The sequence below is a fragment of the Drosophila takahashii genome, chromosome 2L (genome assembly GCF_030179915.1).
Source record: "Drosophila takahashii strain IR98-3 E-12201 chromosome 2L, DtakHiC1v2, whole genome shotgun sequence".
In the NCBI taxonomy this organism is placed as follows: Eukaryota; Metazoa; Arthropoda; class Insecta; order Diptera; family Drosophilidae; genus Drosophila; species Drosophila takahashii.
Window position 1 is genome coordinate 14,353,959 of NC_091678.1, and position 20,453 is coordinate 14,374,411.

The following is a 20,453-nucleotide window of genomic DNA, read 5'->3' on the forward strand; positions in this document are numbered from 1 at the left end:
GGCTCCATTCGGTTGCCATTCGGCCTTCCACGGACGTCGTGCCTGTGGCCTCCGGACTCGTGGCCGCCTGCCAGGGACCCCAAAACGTTTTCGGGCGCTGTGCTGACAACATCCTCGCAGGACCAACGAGCGGATGGTGCGTCCAAGAGTCCTCCTGCTCAGTGTATGTGTGTGCAGAAACTTTTAACCGTGTGCGCCGTCTGCTGTGTGCTGAGTGTGTGTGTTGGTGCGCGAGGTGTTGGAAAATTTATTGCAGTTTGAAAAATCAAAGGAAAAACTTAAGCCGTATCTAAAAAGCTCACCTCACTGGCCAAAAAGTCCAATAATCCTGGCGCACTTGAGGAGACAAATTGAAAGAATTGCCAGAGAGCGGTGAACAAAAAATATTACATACAAAAGCCAATTTTTATATAATCAAGCAATAAAAAGCCACAAAAATGTGGAAATGGGAAGGAGGAGGGGGCGAACGGGGGCGGCGGCCGAGGAAAAGCGTTTTTCGGTCGTCTGTGTGAGTGCAGAAACATTAATGGCAGCCCCCTGTTCGTGCCTGCTGTGCGTTGGTGTGTGTGAGTCTGAGCCTTCTCGTGCTTGAGGCCTTTTTCATAAAGAGGTCAAAACGTTGCTTTCGCCTTGTTCGTGTCAGTGTGTGCTGTGTGTGTGTGTGCTAGTGTGAGTGTGCAGAGTTTCTTCATGCTTTCAGGTTGCCTTCTTTTTCGGCTGGTCAAGTCAAGAAGAAAACTTAACAGTCAGACTTTCGGCTGTCACGAGTTCGACCCCGTTCTTAAAGCGACCCCGCCCCTTTAAAGTTGCCCCAGCAAATGATATAACAATTAGCCAGCCGTTCCCATTTGCCCCTGTTATTTTCAGCTTGGCTTAAAGCGCGACTAATGGGTTCTAGGTGGCTTTTCCGCCGATTACTTTTAAATGCCAGGGTTTGGAACAAATTATATAAAGTCCCAGTTCCTCTGAGGACCTATATTTTAATTGGATTTCCATTAAAAAATATTTAAAAAAATATTATACCATCATAAAAGATTTTAAAAAATTTTAAATTAAACATTTTTTTACTAATCATATTTCTAATGGAAAGAAATTAATTTAATTGAAAAATTAAAAACCCTACTGCTTTATTGCTTAATTTAGAGAAGATTTAAAAAAATTACAAATTTTGTTAGCTGGGTAATAGAACTATAAAGAAAATATCAAATGTCCGCTGGTTCCCTCAAATTGATGGGGCAATTATGTAAAGCAAAGAAAGCGCAAAAATGTTACGCAACTTTCTAAAAAAAAAGAACCACAAAACATAGCGGGGCAAAAACATAATTAATAACAAAGCCACACGGTTGAATTCTTCGACCAACTCTGGCCTACGGCTAAAAATAGCTGGGAAAAAAGGACAAAAAGATCCTGAAGCGGAGGATAGGAAGGGGGAGGGAGGGGCAGGATTATCGGGAGACAGGAAGAACTAGGACTAGAAGCAGCGGGAGCTACTCAAAGCATAACAATGAACATAACCGCACATTCAGCCAGAAGCAGTAAAAAACGGCAAGTGGGCGGGGAAATGAGGAGCGGGGCGGAGTCACCTACTAAACCTAAATGAAAGTAAAAATTGTAAGCGTAAGCTAAAACAACAAACACAGCAGCAAACGAAAGCAAAAGCAAAGAAAAAGCCGTGAGAAAAGCGATAAGGCCTAGCAGATAAGCGGCATCCAGTGAGAGGGACGGGAAAATGGGGGTGGAGAGCGCGGAAAATAGCCTACCAAAGCGGAGAGCCTGGAAAATGGCAAAGAGAAAAGTGCGGCCAAAAGAGTGTGTGATGAAATCTGACATTTTTGTTAACAAGCGAGCTAATAATACAAACAAATCTGGAGCAAAATGTGTCTCTTATAATTGTTTGGGATTAATTGAGATTACAAAATTAAAAATACTTTGGAAGGGTTTTAATTGTTGCTAAATTAAATTTAATTAAAAAAAACTTAATTTTTTTTACAAATAGATTAATATGATTTATAAAAAAAAGAACTATTTTGCAAAAGGTTTTAAACATTCTTAGTTTTTCTTGAAATATCCCTTTAGAATGTTTGTACATTTTGTTAGAAAAAAATATTAAATAAGATTTATAGCATCAATTGATGGTTTTAACTTCGACTACACTACTTCTTCTATAAATTGTGTGTGATATAATGTGATGAATCTGAATGCGCTGTTTAAGGTCTAATTAATCAAAAAAAAAAATATAATTTATGACAAAACAAATTGTTTAAATATCCCACAAAATGCTTAGTATTTATTTTCGATTTTCCTTCCACAGACAGCCATTCTTTGAAGCTTAACAGCCATCGAGCGAAGCCTTCGAAAATGTAAACAAAAGCGACGCAGGCGCAGCAGTACTCTCTCCCTCACACCTCAAGCAGTTTGGAAAGGAAAGGCAGGGAAAGCCGAGCTTCCAGGTCGGCTATCGGCAACCGTCGGTTTTCCAGCCCACATCCTGGCCAGGCTCAAAAACAGGCTCAGGCAGCCAGCGCTCAGAACGCCAGCAGAGTGCGCAGCGTGATGTAGTCCAGCTCCAGAGCCAGCTCCAATTTTCAGCTGCAGACCGAGACCGATAAATCCAGCTCCAGCCACTCAGGGAAACTTTTCCACACTCGAGCACGCACACAGGGGCAGGTCGGAAAAGCTGAGAAGCGGAAAAGCGAAAAGCGGAAAAGCCTCAGACAAATGGCCAGGAATAGCAGCAGCGGCGAACGCAGCAGCACCAGCAGCAGCAGCAGCAGCAGTGCCACAGAAGCGGGGCAGCCGTGAAAAAAAGAGGAGGCGTGAAAAATACCACAAAATAGCACGGGGGCAGCAGTGTGCCGTGTGTGTGTTTGTGTGAAAATCTAGGGGAAAAGCGCGCCCCGTGGAAATGGAAATGGGCAGGCTGGGGCTTCTTCTGTTAGCCACGCCAGCAGCGGAAGTAGCAGCAACATTAGCCGAATCGGAAACAGAAACAGCAACCTGAATCCGCGACCGCTTCCAATTTATCCGTTCTCCGCTCTCCGTTCTCCGTTCCGTGTTAATTGTTATTTATGTATAGTGTGTATATAAAGTTGTGTGATACAAATGGATCGCAAGGATCTGGCCGAAAGAGAGAAACTCTAATCTAAACTCAGTCTCAGTCTAATCAAAAGCGTACAACGACAACAAACGGTTTTGCAAGTGAAACGATAACACCAAACGATAACCAAACCAACCAACAACATTTTTCCAACGGGTCCAATGTTGCAGCCAACAACATGCAGCAAACAGCAACAGCAGAGGCAGCAAACAGCAATCGCAGCAGCAGCAGCAGTGGGAGGAGCAGCTAAAGATCATGGAGCCTTAGCAGCAGCAGCAGTAGCAGCCACTGCAACAGCGACAGCAGCAGCAACTGCAACAGCAGCAGAAACAACAAGCAGCAGCAGCAGCAGCAACACTTGGTGCCACAGCGACAACATGTTGTCCGTAGGCCATAGCCGCACCAGCAGCACAACGATAGACTTCAACAGTCGCCGGCGGAGGGGGCGCCTACGGGGCCACGCCCCCTTTGTCCTGGCGGAGAACAAGCAACACCAAGCTACGATACTGGACGAGTGTGTAAATATTTTCAAGCGCTTAGTATTATTAACATTAAAAACAATATCAGCAACAACAATAACGAAAGCAAAGACAAGAAGCAGAGCGGCAACTGCAACATCTGCAACATCTCGTGGTGCCTCCGTGGATGAGCAGCTGCTCCATCCAAGCAGCCGCAGCCGCTGCAGAAGTCTCCGCTGCCTCCGCCTGCCGATCTACAGCATCCTGCTGCTCTGCCTGGCCAGCCAGGGATTGGGACTCGGCGATGCCCACAAGCCCAAGTCGGCCAAGCAGCACTTCGGTGGCGGCAATAGCCCCAATCAGAACCAGAACCAGAACCACAACGATGTCCTGGGCGGGGTGGGCGCCCCGTCGCAGACGTCCGGCGAGGACGAGGCCGAGATCATGTACCCCTTCCAGTCCGGGGAGCAGATGTTCGGCCTGGAGGAGGACCAGGAGCAGGACCAGGAGCTCAACTCCAATGCAGTGCCCGGCTCCGACGAGGATAATGCGGCCAATCCACGTGGTATCAATGGTGAGTCCTTTTCCCTTTTCCTTTTATTTTTTTTTCCTGTCCAATTGCCATTCCTTCGCGTATGTGGAATTTTGCATCTGCAAGTGGGTCTTTGACTAATGGCATTCGTATTCAAATGAGCCAGTCAATTTTTGGGCTGGGCGGTGCCATGCGTAAAACTTTTCAGCGAAGACAAATTGAATTTGCCTTGCATGGGGCATCGATGAGTGCGAATCGAGTGTGAGTGCTGAGAAATGATAGCGAATAAAAGTTCAAGGCCCGGAATCAGACAAATGTTTAATGGGGAGACAGGTACATACTTGGTCCGCCCACACGGCGTATGCGTTACCCATCCAGTCAGAAGATTGATTTTGTGAGATTTGTTTAAGGTGCTAATTTTAGAAAGAAATTCAGGAAACCAAATTACAATGCCCCTTCAATTCCCCTTGGGAAATATTTTTTTTAGGCAGATTAATTTTGTTTAATCTAGAATACTTTTTACAGACTTTTAGTCAAACATTTTAGTTTAACAATAATTATTTTATAATTTAAATTGTGTGCATTTGCCGATAGAAACTAATTTGTTTACGTTTATCAACATAAAAAGCATTAATAAAAGCATTAACTGGCATTGTATTAAAAATTATTATTATTTATTTCCCAACGATGGGAGCAAGCAAGAAGTAAGATATTTTCGACATCCTCAACTATGGCCATCATTATTTTTCAACCACACTGCGTATGAGCGATATTTATGTGCTTGCATTGCGTATACGTAACGTGGACCATGAAGTGTCCGCCGCTGAGGCGAAACAGCCACAGTAATTCCCGCAAAACTCATATGCGCTGCGTATACGTAATATGGCGAACATAAATTATCCCGGCCGCAGCATAAGCGACTGCAAATGAACATAATGGAACAACTGTCTGCAGTTGGCCGATGAAATATATGTATATATATATACATCTGTATGCGTCCAAGAGCGTGTTAATGTGTGCCCAGCACACATATGTTGGAATATATATATTTTTTTTTCCTCTGTGCCACATCAGCGAAAGTCAAGATGTCTCCCCTTTTCCACCTTTTGCCACACTCTGCAACCTTTTTACCTTTTGCCCCTGATTCAGGCAGCCTGTGTGTTTCTGCTCCCGTGAGCGGCGCAGTCACATTTTGGCCAACAATTAAACCCAACATTGCACACGGAGCCCCGGAGCCATTTCTCATTTTAATGACTCAACCGAGCCAAGTCCTGTCAGAAAGTGGCTGGCTGCGGGAAAGGGCGAAAAAGTGATCGACTAGAGTTGACTCCCTTGTTTAAATAGACGAGAGAAATGGGTGATGTCAAAGGGGGGAAATCTCCGGATATGTATGGATGTTGATGATGTCAAGCCCCGATAAGCTAACCCCGGCCAAATCCCATCCAATCCAGTGCTTTGTTTGCCTTTGCTTTGGCCCGCCCTCCAGAAAGCCACCCAAAAGTAAATAAACCCACTCGTGACACACAAAACTATTCGAAGGCGGAACGTGTCCTGCGAACTGAAAAATGGAAACTGAGAGCTAAAAGCTGCAATTGCAATTGCAATTGCACGAGTACAACCAACCGAAATGCTTGTTGTGTGTAAATCAGGCTTTAAAATTAACGCAGATTGCTGGAACAAGCGACAGGCCACGAGCAATTAACATGAAACCAGCGGGAAAAAGTCCACAAAAAAAGGAAATTCGGAGGACACACACAGCGAAAAATAATGCAGACAGAGCGGGCACATAACTCAGGTCACCCTCGTACATACAAATACATATAAATGTGCACTGGTCTTCTCTTCAGCGACCTTTGTTCGAAATTTTATATATATATATACGTGGTACGTGTGTACATATAGAAATTCCTGGCAGTGTGTGTGTATTTGCCTTGCTTTTGGCTTTTCTATTTTACCATCGACCCAAATTGCTAGCGCGCTCTCCGTATAATAACAACAAAAAAACACACACTCTTGGGTAAAATATAGTATAAGTATGTGCGGTAGTGTGTGTGTTTTTGAGGCACACGCAAACGTGGCTGTTAACGACGTTTCAGGCTCTCAACGTCGGCGTTTTTGTGGGTGGCGTTGGGCGGTGGGCGGTGGGTAGTGGGTGTTTTCGGGGCAGACCCTGAACAAAAAAAAAACAAGCAGAAAAAGGAAAGAAAATATAAAGTTAAGTAAAGACCTCGACCTAAACGGCAGGCGGCCAAAAACTTGCTGTAACTTTGTATGTATGCAAACATTTTGAAAAATGATTGAGAAAAACAAAAACAGAGACAGAAACAGAAACAGAAGAAGAATAAAATGAAAAAACCCAAAAAAAAAAGAGGAAACCGAAACCGAAACGGCGGCGGAAAAGCCCGAAAAGAAGGCAACAGCAACGAGCACGCACAGCGCCTTAAACACAGAAATTTAAATCGATAAATCAAAATGCCAACAGCAGCAACAACATCAACAATATCGTCCTGGCAAGGACGTGTGAGTTGCATGCTAAAAGCCACGAGAGCGACGATGAAACAGCCAGAAAAACGAGCTCTTGTGGGTGGCAGGAAGCCGTTTCCTTCCTGCCTCCCAGCGATTTCACTACTGTGTTGTGTATTTTTCCGAGCTTGTACTGTGCTTTTGTGGGGTTTGTGTTGCTTTTCGGTCTGAAAATGAACTGAAATGACAACATTTGGCCGTCTTTTTAATTATTGACATTCTCCCGAGCCCCCCAAACCTCCATTGCCAGTGTCCTTCCAATCCTTGTGGCCACTAATTGCCCCTCCGCCCGCCTGTCTGTCTGCCTTACTGTCTGATTTTTACCACGTTTGTGTGCCCTGGCTGCTGTGATTTGGCATTAATTTTAATCCCTGACTCAGCTCAGGTGAGCGGCCACAGGATTGGACATCCCACAGTCGCGTCTTGGGTTCCAATCGCGAATGAATCATGTGCCTGGAGGGGATTGGATATCAATGAATCGCCCTTATCGCCAAGTGATTCATGCGATCCGGGGTTTTGTGGCTAGAAAACCGGTTAGCAAATGCAACCTCACAACGGTATCGAGTGTCATTCACTGCGAATCGGCGTAAACAAATCTTTCTCGAATGGCAGCGAGCTATTCGAAAACATAACAGATAGCAGATCGGGTTTTATTATGTTAATATGTGGTCTTCCAAGATATTTATGACTAGTCTTAACGACTAAAAAACAAATTATTCACAAATTAGCAAGAGATATGAATCAATTCCAACACCGAAATCTACTAAACACCGAATAATAGGATTATGTTTACTACAAATCAGATTAAACCGACGAGGCATACTTGATTTTCTAATTTATATGTGCTGTTAAGAAACCGCAATTAATTATTGCTGATTATCACTTTTATTTGTACCAAAGGCATAGAAAATATGGCAGTTTTCCAAGCATACTTAAATGCAAATTATCATTCCGATGTAGCAATGAAAAATGGTAAAAGTTTTTAATCAAAACAAATATAAATAGTTAAAATGTGAAACTCCCCGCTGTTATATTTTGGTCTAGAAAAACCTTTGCTGACTCATCCAGTTTTACGTTTCACTTTCTGGAATTTCTCATAAATCTCGTTCATATGTGGGTAATTCATACGATTCTCGAAAGTTATTAAACCAGGCTCATAATCATAATAATACACAGATTTAAAATGGTGCTTATTCTCCAAGTACCTACTTGCCGTAACAAGCACAGAATGCGAGGAGGAACTTCTTCAACAGATTTTTGAATATTATACCGACGGGCAAAGTTTAACAACTGCCATAAATTCACAAATGCGAAAATTAGTTTAAGAAACATTTCCCATTAAATTAAAGGTTTCCCATTCCGGTTTTCGGGGCTTTACTCATCGCAGTTCTCTGCCAAATTGGGTCAAGCACATAGTGTCGGGGTGGCATTATAATGTTAGCACTTTGGGCTTGGTCCACATCGGGATTGCCCTGGGGATAGAGCCGCTTTTGATTAGCTAAAATGCGGCCCACTCATGTGTGTATGTGTTTGTGGGTATATGTGTTTGCTTTGGGCCCGAAACTGTGCCAAGTTATGGTCGCCTCGCCATAACTTTTGAAGGTGGCAAGGACTGCCGCTGCCGCCGAGCAACCTTCATTGACAGCTAGCTGCTCATAGCCGTGATAAACCTTCTATGGCAATCCTTAAGTGCCCCAGCCCCATTCCCATTCCCCATCCACATCTGCACCGCATATTGAGCTCACTGCGCCAGGACGAGCGAGGCTCTTCTCACAGCCTGCATTGATTCAACAGCCACTTGACAACCCTGCATGCACTGAGAAAAACCTCTACTAATTTGGGTCTCGAATGTGCAAGCAAAAAAAGACTGTCTCAATTTTTAATCGCTATTATTCAAAGGCTTTAGGTAGGAGTTATAAAATCAGTAAAAAATATTTAAAAACCGATTTTAAAAAAATTGTATTTTGAATGTTATTATGAAGAATTGCAGTTCCATATTGCTGACTTAATAAAAGATATATTATTTTTAAAAATATTCAAATTAAATTAAAGCTCAAACCCATTTTTTTGTATGACAGAATATTTTTTTCTTAATGGGGCTCGTTTTAACTAGAACGTTAAAAATACTATTTTGCAAATAATCCGATAAGTACTCAAAACTCAATCTATGAACCTATTAAATTAAAATCAAAACCATTAAACATTCATAAATAAGTATAAACGTATTAAATAAACTACAAAATAATCCGATTGAATTTTAAATGAGGTAATAACCAACAAAGCAAGAACCACTTGCAAGTTATCTCTTTTAAATACAGATAAAAATGATTCATAAACTAATGTGTGTTGTTGGAGTTCTCTTTTGAATGCCATAAAACCGATAATAACCATTGTCATACATGAATAGGCAATAAATAGCAGAAAAAGATAGTGAGTGGAGATGACTAATTCGAGTAATATTTCTTGCAGTGTGCCGCGGCTTTTGCCGTTTTCAGTGGCTTGCATGTGCATTGCACGTTTGGCTTGCTCTGATTTTGGCTGCTTAGCTGCTTGGCTGGTTGGCTGGCTAATCGATTCGCCAGCCACCTTGAAACTCTGGCCGCTCTCAGCGGAGCGTTTTGGCCCGTGCCACAGCGCGCTGTCTCTCTGAAAAATTAGCAGGTGCTTTCACGTCAGGTGCTTTTCCGCGGGGTCAGAGAGCGTGAAAACGCGCGGACACCAGTTTTATCTCTGTGTTAGTGAGTGTGTAGCTGGCACTTCCGCTTTGAGCTACCATAATGAACTTCCGGCCAAGCGTGCGATTTTTCTTTGACTTTGCTCGCACTTTCACATTTTCTTTTTTGCCTTTACTTTAGCTCTGGTTCCTGTAATTTTCGTGCGTTTGTTCAGCCGTGATTTATGCACACTGATGACGTAGCAGAAAGAGCTGAAAATCCGTGGCCCAAGTCCCAAAGTCATTTGGGCCCTGCTTATCGGGTCCTAATGAAGTTTAACCCCTTGGGAGGGCGAGACCGAGACTCGAAGAATTTCGCTTTATCTATCAAATAATACTTTTATTGCATTATCAGGATATGGGGGTGTATAGGGGTGGCACATAAATATTCATGGGATGCTTATATACATAGTTGGGTTGGCCCTCGGATAGAAATCCACAAATCGAGTAAGCAATTTTGGGGCATGAATTGGAATTTTTGGCAACGGAATGGAATTTCACTATCCTGCAGCTCTCGGCACTTAATGGGTTAATCGATTAGGCCTCCCTCTCGGTTGGGTTTTTCGGGGATTTTGCGGGTCGCCTACTTGGTCACGCGATTCGAGGCGCTGGCGTGGCGTTCCGCCTCGAAGAAGTTGCCCATCGTTTGGAGGAGGTTCTTCTTGCCCTTCGTATCCGATCCCAAAACCCGCTCGTAGTAATTGTTCTTGGGCGTGGCAGCCTCCTTGGTCTTGTGGCGACTACTAATGCACTCCTCTTCTTGGGCGGGAACGGGTGTGGGTGTGGGCGTGACCACCTGTGTGCGCCACTCGAAGATGGGCGGACTCCTGGCTCCACCTGGCGGCAACTGCAACTGAATCGTGGCCCTGCTCACAAAGAGCTCCTCCTGGGCGAAATTTTTGACTACTGCGGCTGCCATCTGAATGGATCGGTTCTCACTTTTCAACTGGTTGCCAATTCGGACTGCGAGTGGCGACAGCCGCAGAGCATTCTGATGTGGCTTTGTTCTCTGGTTACGACTTCGGTTGCTCCGTAAACAACGCGTCTCGGTCGCATGACGCATATCACGTAGTGGTGAGTGGGCTCGAGTGCCGCCTGGAGATGGGGGCGTGAGAATCCAGCCCCTAGAACTGGGGAGAAATATGATATGAATAGGAATGAATATGTCGCCAGTATCCACTTTAATCCAAAATCTAATCTCTATAAACGTATGAGTAAGTGGCTTATCTACTTGTTCATTTCGCTCCTAATTTCTTATCTTATAAACAAACTTTAGTGATATCATCTTAAGGAATCTCTAAAGCTCATTTATTTCCATATTATTATTAATTAAATTCGATTTTCGGTCACGATACCATCACTATTTGAGCTCTGAAGATTTTTTTGCTCACAGCGACTGCAATCGCTTAGTCAAATTGTTGTGCCATTTCAATCGCGGCACTCGGAACTGGTTTCCCCTCGCCCCTGACCAAGTATGTTATGTGGAGAGCAGGCAGCCAGCGAGGCAGACGCCCACATGGACATCAGCAATAGCAATCGCAATAAATAATCAGACACAATAAATAATAAATAAAATATTTAATAGTCATTATTTGCCTACCTTCGCCAAGTGAACCAATAACAATTTGATGACCAACACTGCTTCGAGGGGCTCGTGCAGGCACCATAGATGGAATATTTGCTTCTAGATATCTTGATTCGATGGCGTAATCAGCAACCCGCAAAATATTGTCTTGCAATAATCGCAAAATGCCTTGAGAACTGAAACTTTCTTAAACGCTCTAAATTTCTTTATTTAAGTCCCATGAGCCATCTGAGATAACTTTTATTTATTGCTTGCTCATCACTCTTGTCAAAGGCGGTCTATTTTAAGTACCATAATTCTAGAGCATTAATAATTTTATAATTGTGATTCATAGTAAAGAGATAAAAGAAGTTAATGGTGTTTTCCTAGGATAACGACGATTCATTTATTTTATTTAATTTTTAAAAATGAAGAAAGCAAAAATATATTCGTATTGAATCACTTTTAATTCATAGTTTTATGTGTACTTTTTATTTAAAGATAAAGGCTACTGAAAAGTGATTTAAATATGAATATGTTAAATAAGAATTTATTATGACACATAATTCATAATTATTATTGCTACGGAAAGACCATATATTTTTATTCAATAGATAACGATTTTTTATGGCAATATAAAATGTTTAAATGACATTTTACAATCTCTTTAGCAGTTAACATTCAAATGTATCACAATTGTATAAATCTCACCAAGAAGATATCGAATTTCCGAAAATGTCACGTATCTGAAATTGTTTTAGGTTATCTTTTGGTTTAATTACGTATACAATCAGTTGGGTAACTTCTTCAATGACACGTATCTATTGTTGGAATTTTTAAATATATATGTTTGTCATTTGTAAATCAATTTTATACCGTCTTCAGTTGCTCTCAATAACTTTCGCAGTGGTTCAAGCCCATTGACCAACTCATAACTGCATGAGTAACGAAAGTCTGCTCATTTATATGTTTCGAGGGCCGATGGTCCAGTTTTGATATGCAGGGCACCCGCTTTAAAACAAGTGTTAACGGTGAGCTACTGCCACCCAAACCTCCCAAAAGGGTGTGCAAATGGGTTCAAATTCAATCAGCTTCGAGAGACATCGGCTCAGTCGTCGTCACTCATTAAGCATTTGCCCAGTGATTCATAAGAATCATTCATTTGTGGCTCACGCTCGATGTCAAAACGCCCACCGCCCCCTCCCCCTTTGGAAAGTGGGTGGGTCGAGTGGGTGTGGTGCGGTGGGGTCCGTTAACTGCATGCAAATTGGCAGGGAGTCCGTCTGTCTAAAAACCGGTTATAGAGCAAATTTCTTTGCTGTCCGTCTATCGTCTCGAATTGAAAACAAAGTGAGTCAATCTATTTCAGAGGCGTAGGAAATAAAGTTCTCTTGAGTCCCTAAAAAAAAATTAAAAAAAATTATTTTTAAAATGATTAGAAAGAAATTGAATCCTTTTTAAAAGAACATGCTAACACCTAATATTTGCAAAAGGCTAATATTAAAAAATGTACAATTTTATTTTGGATATGCCTTCATGGAATAAGTACACTTTCCCTTATCATAACCTTGGATTTTCTGAGAGGAAAAATAAAAACTTAAAAATAAACAAAGTTAGATTCAAGATTAAAAATTCCAAGATGATTTATGCGGGCTTTGTGGCTAGCACACAAAGAAATCGAAGCTGACTTATTAGAACTGTGTGAATGACATGAATCAGTGGAGTGGAGCTGCGAACTCAGACCCACAAGCGATTAAAGTCGCGTTAATTATTTGCTTGGCACACGCGCCGAAATGATTGCTCACAGTGCAAATGATTGTTAAACATTTACATTGCAAACATTTACCATCATCATCAACAACATTATCAACCTAGTCAGCAAGTCAGCGACTTGGACTGCCGACTGCCGAAGTCGGCACATCGAATAAGTGCAATTTGTTAATTGTTGCAAAACGCGCTGCATAATTTACAAAATAATTGCTATGAAAATCGCACACCAAAGGCGCCGCATGCGACAAGGGAGTTTTGCCAGCGATTTCCAAAAGGTCGAGCCACTTAATTGAGGATGTGAGGATGTCTAATTGGGGATGGATCGAACGAATCGCAGATAGAGATGTGTACTGTATGTGGAGACAGGTAGCAATCGAAAAGGTCAGAATGGCAGACGTTTAAATGACAAATTTGTCATTCCTGTGCAGTTAATAATAATGAGCCAATCGTGTAGAAAATACAAATTAATTTGATTTTAAAACTCGAAGCCTCCTTTTAATGGAACTATTTCCATAAAAAGGTCAACTGTAAAAATCAACACTAGAGAAAATATTTTTTATGGCCCATCCTTTACTTAAGGATTCCCTCGAAATTCGTTTAATTGTCTTTACTAAATAATGCATTTATGAACAGTTCTGAAAAAGTTGGTTTTCAATTGCGAATTTATTTTTCCTGGAACTGGACAGTAATTATGTTTTTTCTCGGAATGGCACACGATTCTTTTTATATTATGAAAACGACACAGAAAGTTTTAATCACTTCTGGGAAATATGTTTCATTGTTTCTTTTTTTCTGTTCCATATTAAAAAGAGCCCTAGCACGCGTAATTGATAAAATATTATTTTTAGCTTTTCTGTGGAACGAAAAATGGCATCCACTTTAAAGCTTGCATTTTAAAGAAATAAGTCTTTACTTGTTGCGACCCAATTTATCTAAAAATTTAAAAGTTATCTTATAAATATAAATATCGAACAATTTACATTAAAACACTGGTCAGAACTAGGAAAATAATAAAGGAAGGTCTTTTTTTGTGGGAAAAATAAATAACTAATTTCATGTACTATTTTCGTATCTTTATTTCCTTCTCTCTCTTTTTAAATAATACAAGTTTTAAGCCATATAAAGCCTAACCCATTTTTGTACTCTTACTTATTGCAGACACGCACAACGATAACTCGACCACCACGAAAACGCCACTATTCCCGAAAGACCTATTCACGAAAGAACAGCTTGAGAACGGCGCTGTCATCCTGCACATCATTGGGGTGATATATATGTTTGTGGCGCTGGCAATTGTCTGTGATGAATTCTTCGTGCCTTCCCTTGACGTAATCATTGAAAAGCTCGGCATCACGGACGATGTGGCCGGCGCTACGTTTATGGCGGCGGGTGGCAGTGCCCCCGAGCTCTTCACCAGTGTGATTGGCGTTTTCGTGTCGTTCGACGACGTGGGCATTGGTACGATCGTTGGCTCCGCCGTGTTCAACATACTGTTCGTGATCGGCATGTGCGCCCTCTTCTCGAAGACGGTCCTGTCGCTCACCTGGTGGCCTTTGTTCCGCGACTGCTCCTTCTACAGCATCAGCCTGCTGGTGCTGATCTACTTCTTCCGGGACAACCGCATCTTCTGGTGGGAGGCCCTCATCCTGTTCACCATCTACATCGCCTACGTGGCCTTCATGAAGTGGAACGTCCAGGTGGAGACGTGCGTCAAGAAGATGATTACCAAAAACAAGGTGACTCGCGTCAGAAGTACAGATCAACTTATGCCAGCAGTAAGTAGTTGGGAAGTTTTTTTGCAACAAATCAATTCAGATCAAATCAATCAAATCAAATCAATCCAAAAATTCCAAACAAAATCTCTCTCTCTCTATCTCGAAAAATTCTTAATTGAAAACGAAAACAACTGAAAAAAAAAGAGAAAACTAAAGTAATTTAAATCGAAAATAAAAGAAGAAAAAAACCATTACAAAAAACGTTAATCAAGAAGATCGTAAAAGAGAAAGCGAAATTGAAAGCCAAAATTTTGTGTGCCAAATGAAAAAGAAAAGAATAAAAGTTAAAACGAAAACAAAGATCCTTTGCCAGGAACGAAATTTCGTTTTTGATTTTCGTTTTGTGTATGTTTTTCCCACCTATTAATCCGCCTTTAATCCCATCTCCACCTCCATAACCATATCCATCTCCACATCCCCAAGCTCCATCTCAATCTCAGTCTCACGCGAGCATTTGGCGCGTGCCGGACTTTACCCAGTTAGCAGGTGTTAAATCGTTATGACTAAGGGCCATTGTGGTTGCAATCATCGAAGAAACGCCTGTGACTAAGATGCTCTTTGGCATTGAACGCCACAACATTAATCTGACGACAGTCACTCAAAGATCCACTCAAATTTCACCTGCGTTTCGAAAACAGGTCCAGGAAATGCTAAAAGCAGTGCGATCTCCATTCATCGCCTTGACCTACAATGAGTTTCATTACAGATCGAAATCGAACTGCTCATCTATATGGCATTTCTAGATCCATCTTTGGGGTTTATCCCACCCAAAACCGGTTCTTCGTTCCAACCGGGAGTGTCTAATTAAAAATACCTATTGAAAAGCTAAGACTAAACCGGTTGGGGGTTACGTTTTGCGATTGAGCATTTTAGATCCTCCAGTATAAATTGTAAGCTGAGATCACGTATTTAAAATAAATTTCGATTCTACCGGTTTCTGGAAGAACCAAGGAGAAACTCGACTATTAGATACTCCTTATTCACTGCTGTTGTGAAATATGTTGCCTAAGTAAAAGGCGTTAGCGTAGGTTTTTAAATAAAATGGGAGATCTTAATAATATTTCGAAAATTTTTGAAAAAACTTGCTAACTGGTTATTCCCGGCTGCGTTGCACCTCCAAGTTCCACTAACTTTTATCATTATTCTTATTATTATACTATTCTTTCATGCTATCGAAGTAATCTTAATTCTACTCACTAGTTAAACTTCTAATTTCTTCTTTAGTACTTAGCTTCGATTCCATATGCTAGTCAACCGTTTGATTTGCTATGCGTCTTTCGACTTGTGTAACTCCACACCCACACCCACTGAACACGCCCACTCACTCACAGACACCCACAGACACTAATACACGGGCATACACTCCTGACACGATCCGAAGAGAACTCTGCATGCTAGAGACTCCCAGAAAGAAACCTTGCACACACTGCTTGAACTTGATCTTGTTGTTGATCTTGATCTTCAGTCGGGACTCGAACCCGCTGCATGCTGCGCGTGCGTGAGAGAGACGGAATGAGTGTGGAAGAAGAACGAGATCTGTGCGCATGCGTATAACAGTTGTATTAGTACATGCTTCCTGCTCTATATAACACATCTCATGCGCTCACCTTATCATCCTTTTTCTCAGGTGAATGTGTCAAAGTCTTTAAATCTTAAAAAAAATATATTATTAAAGATACAAATATAAAGTATACACATTTTTATTCATTTTGGCTTGGATATGTATAGAGTTAACAAAAGCTGTATTACGCGTCTTTATTGATATGGAATATTAATTATTCTTGAAGCAGTATCTAAACAATTGGTCTGGTATTGATACATTTCATAATGTATGTTGTTGTGTCATCTTTTATTCACCTTTCGTTCATTCTTGATGTGAATGCTAGCCAGATCACATTTGGGTCTCATGGACTGGATTGATACAAAGTCAGCCCTCTCTTCAAATCCGACCCTTGGCAATCTTCTCCTTTTCCTAGAATCAATATTCTTTCTTGAATTTGTCTTTCTTATCCACTTCCTGCCATATCTCGCCTCCAGTTCCTTATTTCTCTTATCGAGTTCATGCGACATATGAATGTGCCAGAGATTTAGTGACGTGTAAATAAATATGAAGATGCGATAAAAGAGAACATAGCCCAGCAGCAGACAGATGGCGAACCAGCCGTATCGGAAAATCGAATCCAAGACATTTCCGCCGTCCCATTTTAAAAATTGATCAGCACTGAAGGAATAAATGATCGGCGCGAGCAGCATAAAGTATAACAAAAACGAGATTAGTTCAACAATCCTTTTCTCAAACATGTTGTCTCGATGCGATGCGTAGGAAGTTTGGAAAACAAATGACTTTCGAGCCCTAAAATGATCATATTTCAGCACCAACCGCAACAAAATTCTGTGGTTTCGCGTCTTATCTCAAGTTAACTAATGCGCTTTTAGTTCCCAATTCATCCTGATATTATACAAATATGTATGATTCAACGAATTTAAGGGTGAAGTTCTAAAATTATTCGTAAAAAATAAACTTCCGAAGTGAGATATTGGGGTTTACTATTAACATTTAAATTTTTGGTCAACAGCGAATATTTTGAATTAATCATTTTAGGCTGAACTCAGAACTTTGGAAGTGACAATTTGATGACCTCTGATGAGATTTTTCGGTAGATGGGCACTTTCTTTCATAAGAGGCGGAGGTGGTGCACGTCTCAAGCTAGTATATTGACTAGAGTGGACCTGCGCCTGAAGCATTCTGGGTAGGGTGACACTTTCTACAGACTTCTTTTCGTGTTTGATGTGAATACGAGCCATATCCCTTTCGATGGCAAGTGGGTTGATGATGGTCCTTTTCATATTCCGAGTCACCCGCTTACTCCTTAGCTCACCAGATTCCAAGACTTTTGGCTTTCCTTCGAATGCGCTCTTGTTGCATGATTTTTTTTCAAAAAACGCCTCAGGATCTTTTTTGGCCTCCTTCACTTTCTTCCACATTCTTATGTCAAAGACCTTGAGCTTCATGTAAATGAACATAATTATGCGGTAATAGATAACGTAGCCAATCATCGCACATAGTAAGAAGGTGCAGTTTTCGTATAGCGTTCCCAGTAAATCATCGGTTTCGATTTTCCTCACTATTTCCTTTTTCTTGCAATATTTATACGTCAACGGAGTGACGATAAAGCAGTACACGAGCAAAGTGATCACCTCGATAATTCTTTTCTGAAACATTTACAGCTCGTTAGAGTTTGCTTAAAGCTGCATAAACTATTATTATTTTCGCGAACTCCCAAAAAACACTTGTGATCCAGCTTCAGACAAATTTAAACTGGCGGTTTGCTAAAACCAAACTGATACTCAAGCCCTCGGCTTCCCTTTAGTCTCCAGTGAAACATGAATCCATTTCATTGCGATAATACCGTAATCAGTCAAATGGGGCTTAATCATCCATTGTTGCCAGGCAATCTTATAGAATACCAAGCTTACTTATTGTATTCTAGTTTCTCCCAAAGAAATAATAAGTTACGTTTCATAATTACGTTTAATACAATTACGCAGATAAAAAAAAGTGGCCTTAAACTAAAAAACGATTAGGTTTCTTAATCGTTAATGCGGACTGTATTATTTTAATTTGAGCTCAGAATTCCGCAGAACCTAGAACTAAAATTGGTGATCGTTATTATGAGACGACTTTTAGGCGCTACACCATTTAAGGTCCCTGCAACAGAATTTTAGTAGACATGATCCCATTTTTTCTTTGTTTATAAGGAAAGTAATCCATAACTTTTGCATAGACAAACTTATAGAAGCCAGTTTCAAAAATATTTTAAAATTTCGCCAAGCTTTCTAATTGTATTCCCGTATCTCCCAAAGAAATATACAGTTTAGTTTTACAAAAGATGCAATTGATTTATTTCTTTTTAATTAACTCACGTACTATGCAGGTGATATACGATAAGTAGGTACACAGATAACAAAGCTGCCTTATGACTAGTAATAAATATATATTCACTAACTACAGAATTAATTTAGCTCGTGCGAACGAGTACACTGGAATGTGGTGATTGACTAATTTCGTGTTCGATTCGGTTTCGAATATCGATCTTTGGGCAGTAGCTAATACTTTTTGCGGACTTGGTCCTCTTAAGTTGAGCTCAGAATTTCACAGAAACTAAAACCAAAATTGTTGGTCTGGTGGTTTTTATGAGCCGACTTTTGGGCACTAATCACTTGCGTCTACACCTGTTGAGGTCTGGGCATCAGAACCTTGGGAGACATAATCACGCCCTTGCTGTGTTGATTCGGCAGGGTGGCACTTTTCTGCATTTGCGGCACAGGTGGTGCGCATCTCAGGCTGGGCACTGGGCTAGGGTGGACCTGTGCCTGCTGCAGCCTGGGTAGGGTGGCACTTTCCAGCGGTCGCGTTTCGTGTTTGATGTGAATGCGAGCCAAATCGCTTTCGATGAGCAGCGGATTGCTGATGGTCCTGATCATCTTCGGAGTCGCTGGCCTACTCTTCTTCTTGCCCGAGTCCACCACATCGAGGTTCTCGGTGGAGACGGGCTGGTAGTAGGACTTCTTGTCCAAATTCGCCTCGGGATCCACCTTGGCCTTTTGCAGTTCGTCCCACATCCGAATGTCGCAGACTTTCAGCTTCATGTAGATAAATATGATGATGCGGTAGAAGGCGACGTATCCAATCATTAGGCAAAGGGCCAGGGTGCAGTGGTCGCCCACTGTGCCAACGAGGGTGTCGAAACTCATCCTGACTATTTTATTTTCCGTGCAGTATTTGTAGGTGGTCGGGGTGATGATCACCCAATACACGAGAACCGTGATCAACTCGATTATCCTTTTCTGAAACATTGCGGCTATTGGGTTCGATTCCCGATTCGCGCTTCGATGCGGTTTGGTTAAAGCTTCGTATCTGACTAAGTGACGACGTGCGCCTCATCGAGCTATATATAAACGTTCGTATTACAGCGCCGACCGCAATCGAACCGTCAGGTTCCGAAGCCAAGCTCAAACTTACGGCTCTTCGGCTTCCAACTGAGTGCATCGAGGGGCTCTGAGCCGGTTATCAGTCGGCTATGGCTTTATCATTCGCTGTTTACTAAGCCACTTATGGAGCGTAAACAAATCGTCACTACGTCACTAAGTGGATCCCAGGAATATTTGCGCCATTTCTTGGAACTGGCTTTGGGGGCCACCCTGCTGGCAGGTTGCCATCTCTTCCGATTCCGATTTCGAGATATTGACTCGTTACCAATTACATTATAGTTCGAAAAACAGGTTGAGTGACAATCTGAGCTTTTGTTTGTTTTGCGGATTTGCATCTCTTAGATCATTAGGTAAACCACTCAGGTCGACAGGCGAAATTTTGAGTTCGAGCAGCTTGGTCTTGAGTTTTTTTTGAATTACTGTGTGTGATTCATGCTGAACTTAAATAATTCATTATGTGATTTAAGCGCTTTGGTAAGGTAAATTGCGCCTTGGCGTCTTTGTCTCCGAACGGTGATGAATTTTCGATATTATAAAATACTTTCGGCATGATTTCATACACGACTGCAGGCTGCAGCTAATATAGATAGTCTGCCATTAATTGTGGCTAATTGCAGTGTCTAAATCAATCAGGCCGATCTGACAGCCCGCAGTTTGTAACAGGTTCAAGGTGAATAAACCCCCGGATGCTAAAAAGAGAGAGATTTCTTTCTCTCTGGTTGGTGTAGAAACCTTTTCAGAAATTCCCTACGTGCGACATCAGATTTCGCAGGTGTCTTCGATCTTTGCGTCAGGTGAATGAGTGAGTGCGATTAGTTCGAACCGTGAATGAGTGTGATTGGATCAGAAAACCCAGACCATTAGCTAGAGGCTGGTTTGGCCGATCGACAACATGACTGGGCATTAATTTGCATTATAATCAGGCACAGTGGTGGGGTAGTTCACCTGGGCACGAGCCACTTGTAAAGAGGTCTGAACTTTACTTGCCCTACACCTGCTTCAGTTTAAAAGATTCCAGTTCAGTCCGAC

At 41.7% G+C, this 20,453-nt stretch overlaps 3 protein-coding genes across 11 annotated transcripts in view; 1 reads left to right on the top strand and 2 right to left on the bottom strand.

The window, feature by feature from the left end:
* The first annotated feature begins 3 nt into the window (after window positions 1–3).
* The window catches only part of Nckx30C (solute carrier family 24 member Nckx30C), a 32,728-nt gene continuing 12,278 nt past the window's right edge, over window positions 4–20,453 (top strand). For 5 of the 9 annotated variants that reach the window (XM_017158185.3, XM_070211586.1, XM_070211640.1 and 2 more), the window contains exons 1-3: window positions 93–163; window positions 2,312–4,129; window positions 13,816–14,432. In XM_017158185.3, the coding sequence (XP_017013674.3) occupies window positions 3,259–4,129; window positions 13,816–14,432 (1,488 nt within the window). In that variant the 5' untranslated portion in view covers window positions 93–163; window positions 2,312–3,258. Of the gene's footprint in view, window positions 164–2,311; window positions 4,130–13,815; window positions 14,433–15,656; window positions 15,889–20,453 lie in introns of those variants that run through there. The other 4 variants (XM_070211559.1, XM_070211614.1, XM_070211654.1 and 1 more) reach the window with 3 other exon arrangements.
* LOC108068554 (uncharacterized) lies at window positions 9,637–10,286 on the bottom strand. The gene has a single exon (XM_017158198.3). It carries the CDS (start codon window positions 10,240–10,242, stop codon window positions 9,907–9,909), a length of 336 nt encoding a protein of 111 aa, XP_017013687.3. The 5' UTR covers window positions 10,243–10,286; the 3' UTR covers window positions 9,637–9,906.
* Window positions 18,322–19,641, bottom strand: LOC108068553 (uncharacterized). The gene has a single exon (XM_017158197.3). It carries the CDS (start codon window positions 19,287–19,289, stop codon window positions 18,660–18,662), a length of 630 nt encoding a protein of 209 aa, XP_017013686.1. The 5' UTR covers window positions 19,290–19,641; the 3' UTR covers window positions 18,322–18,659.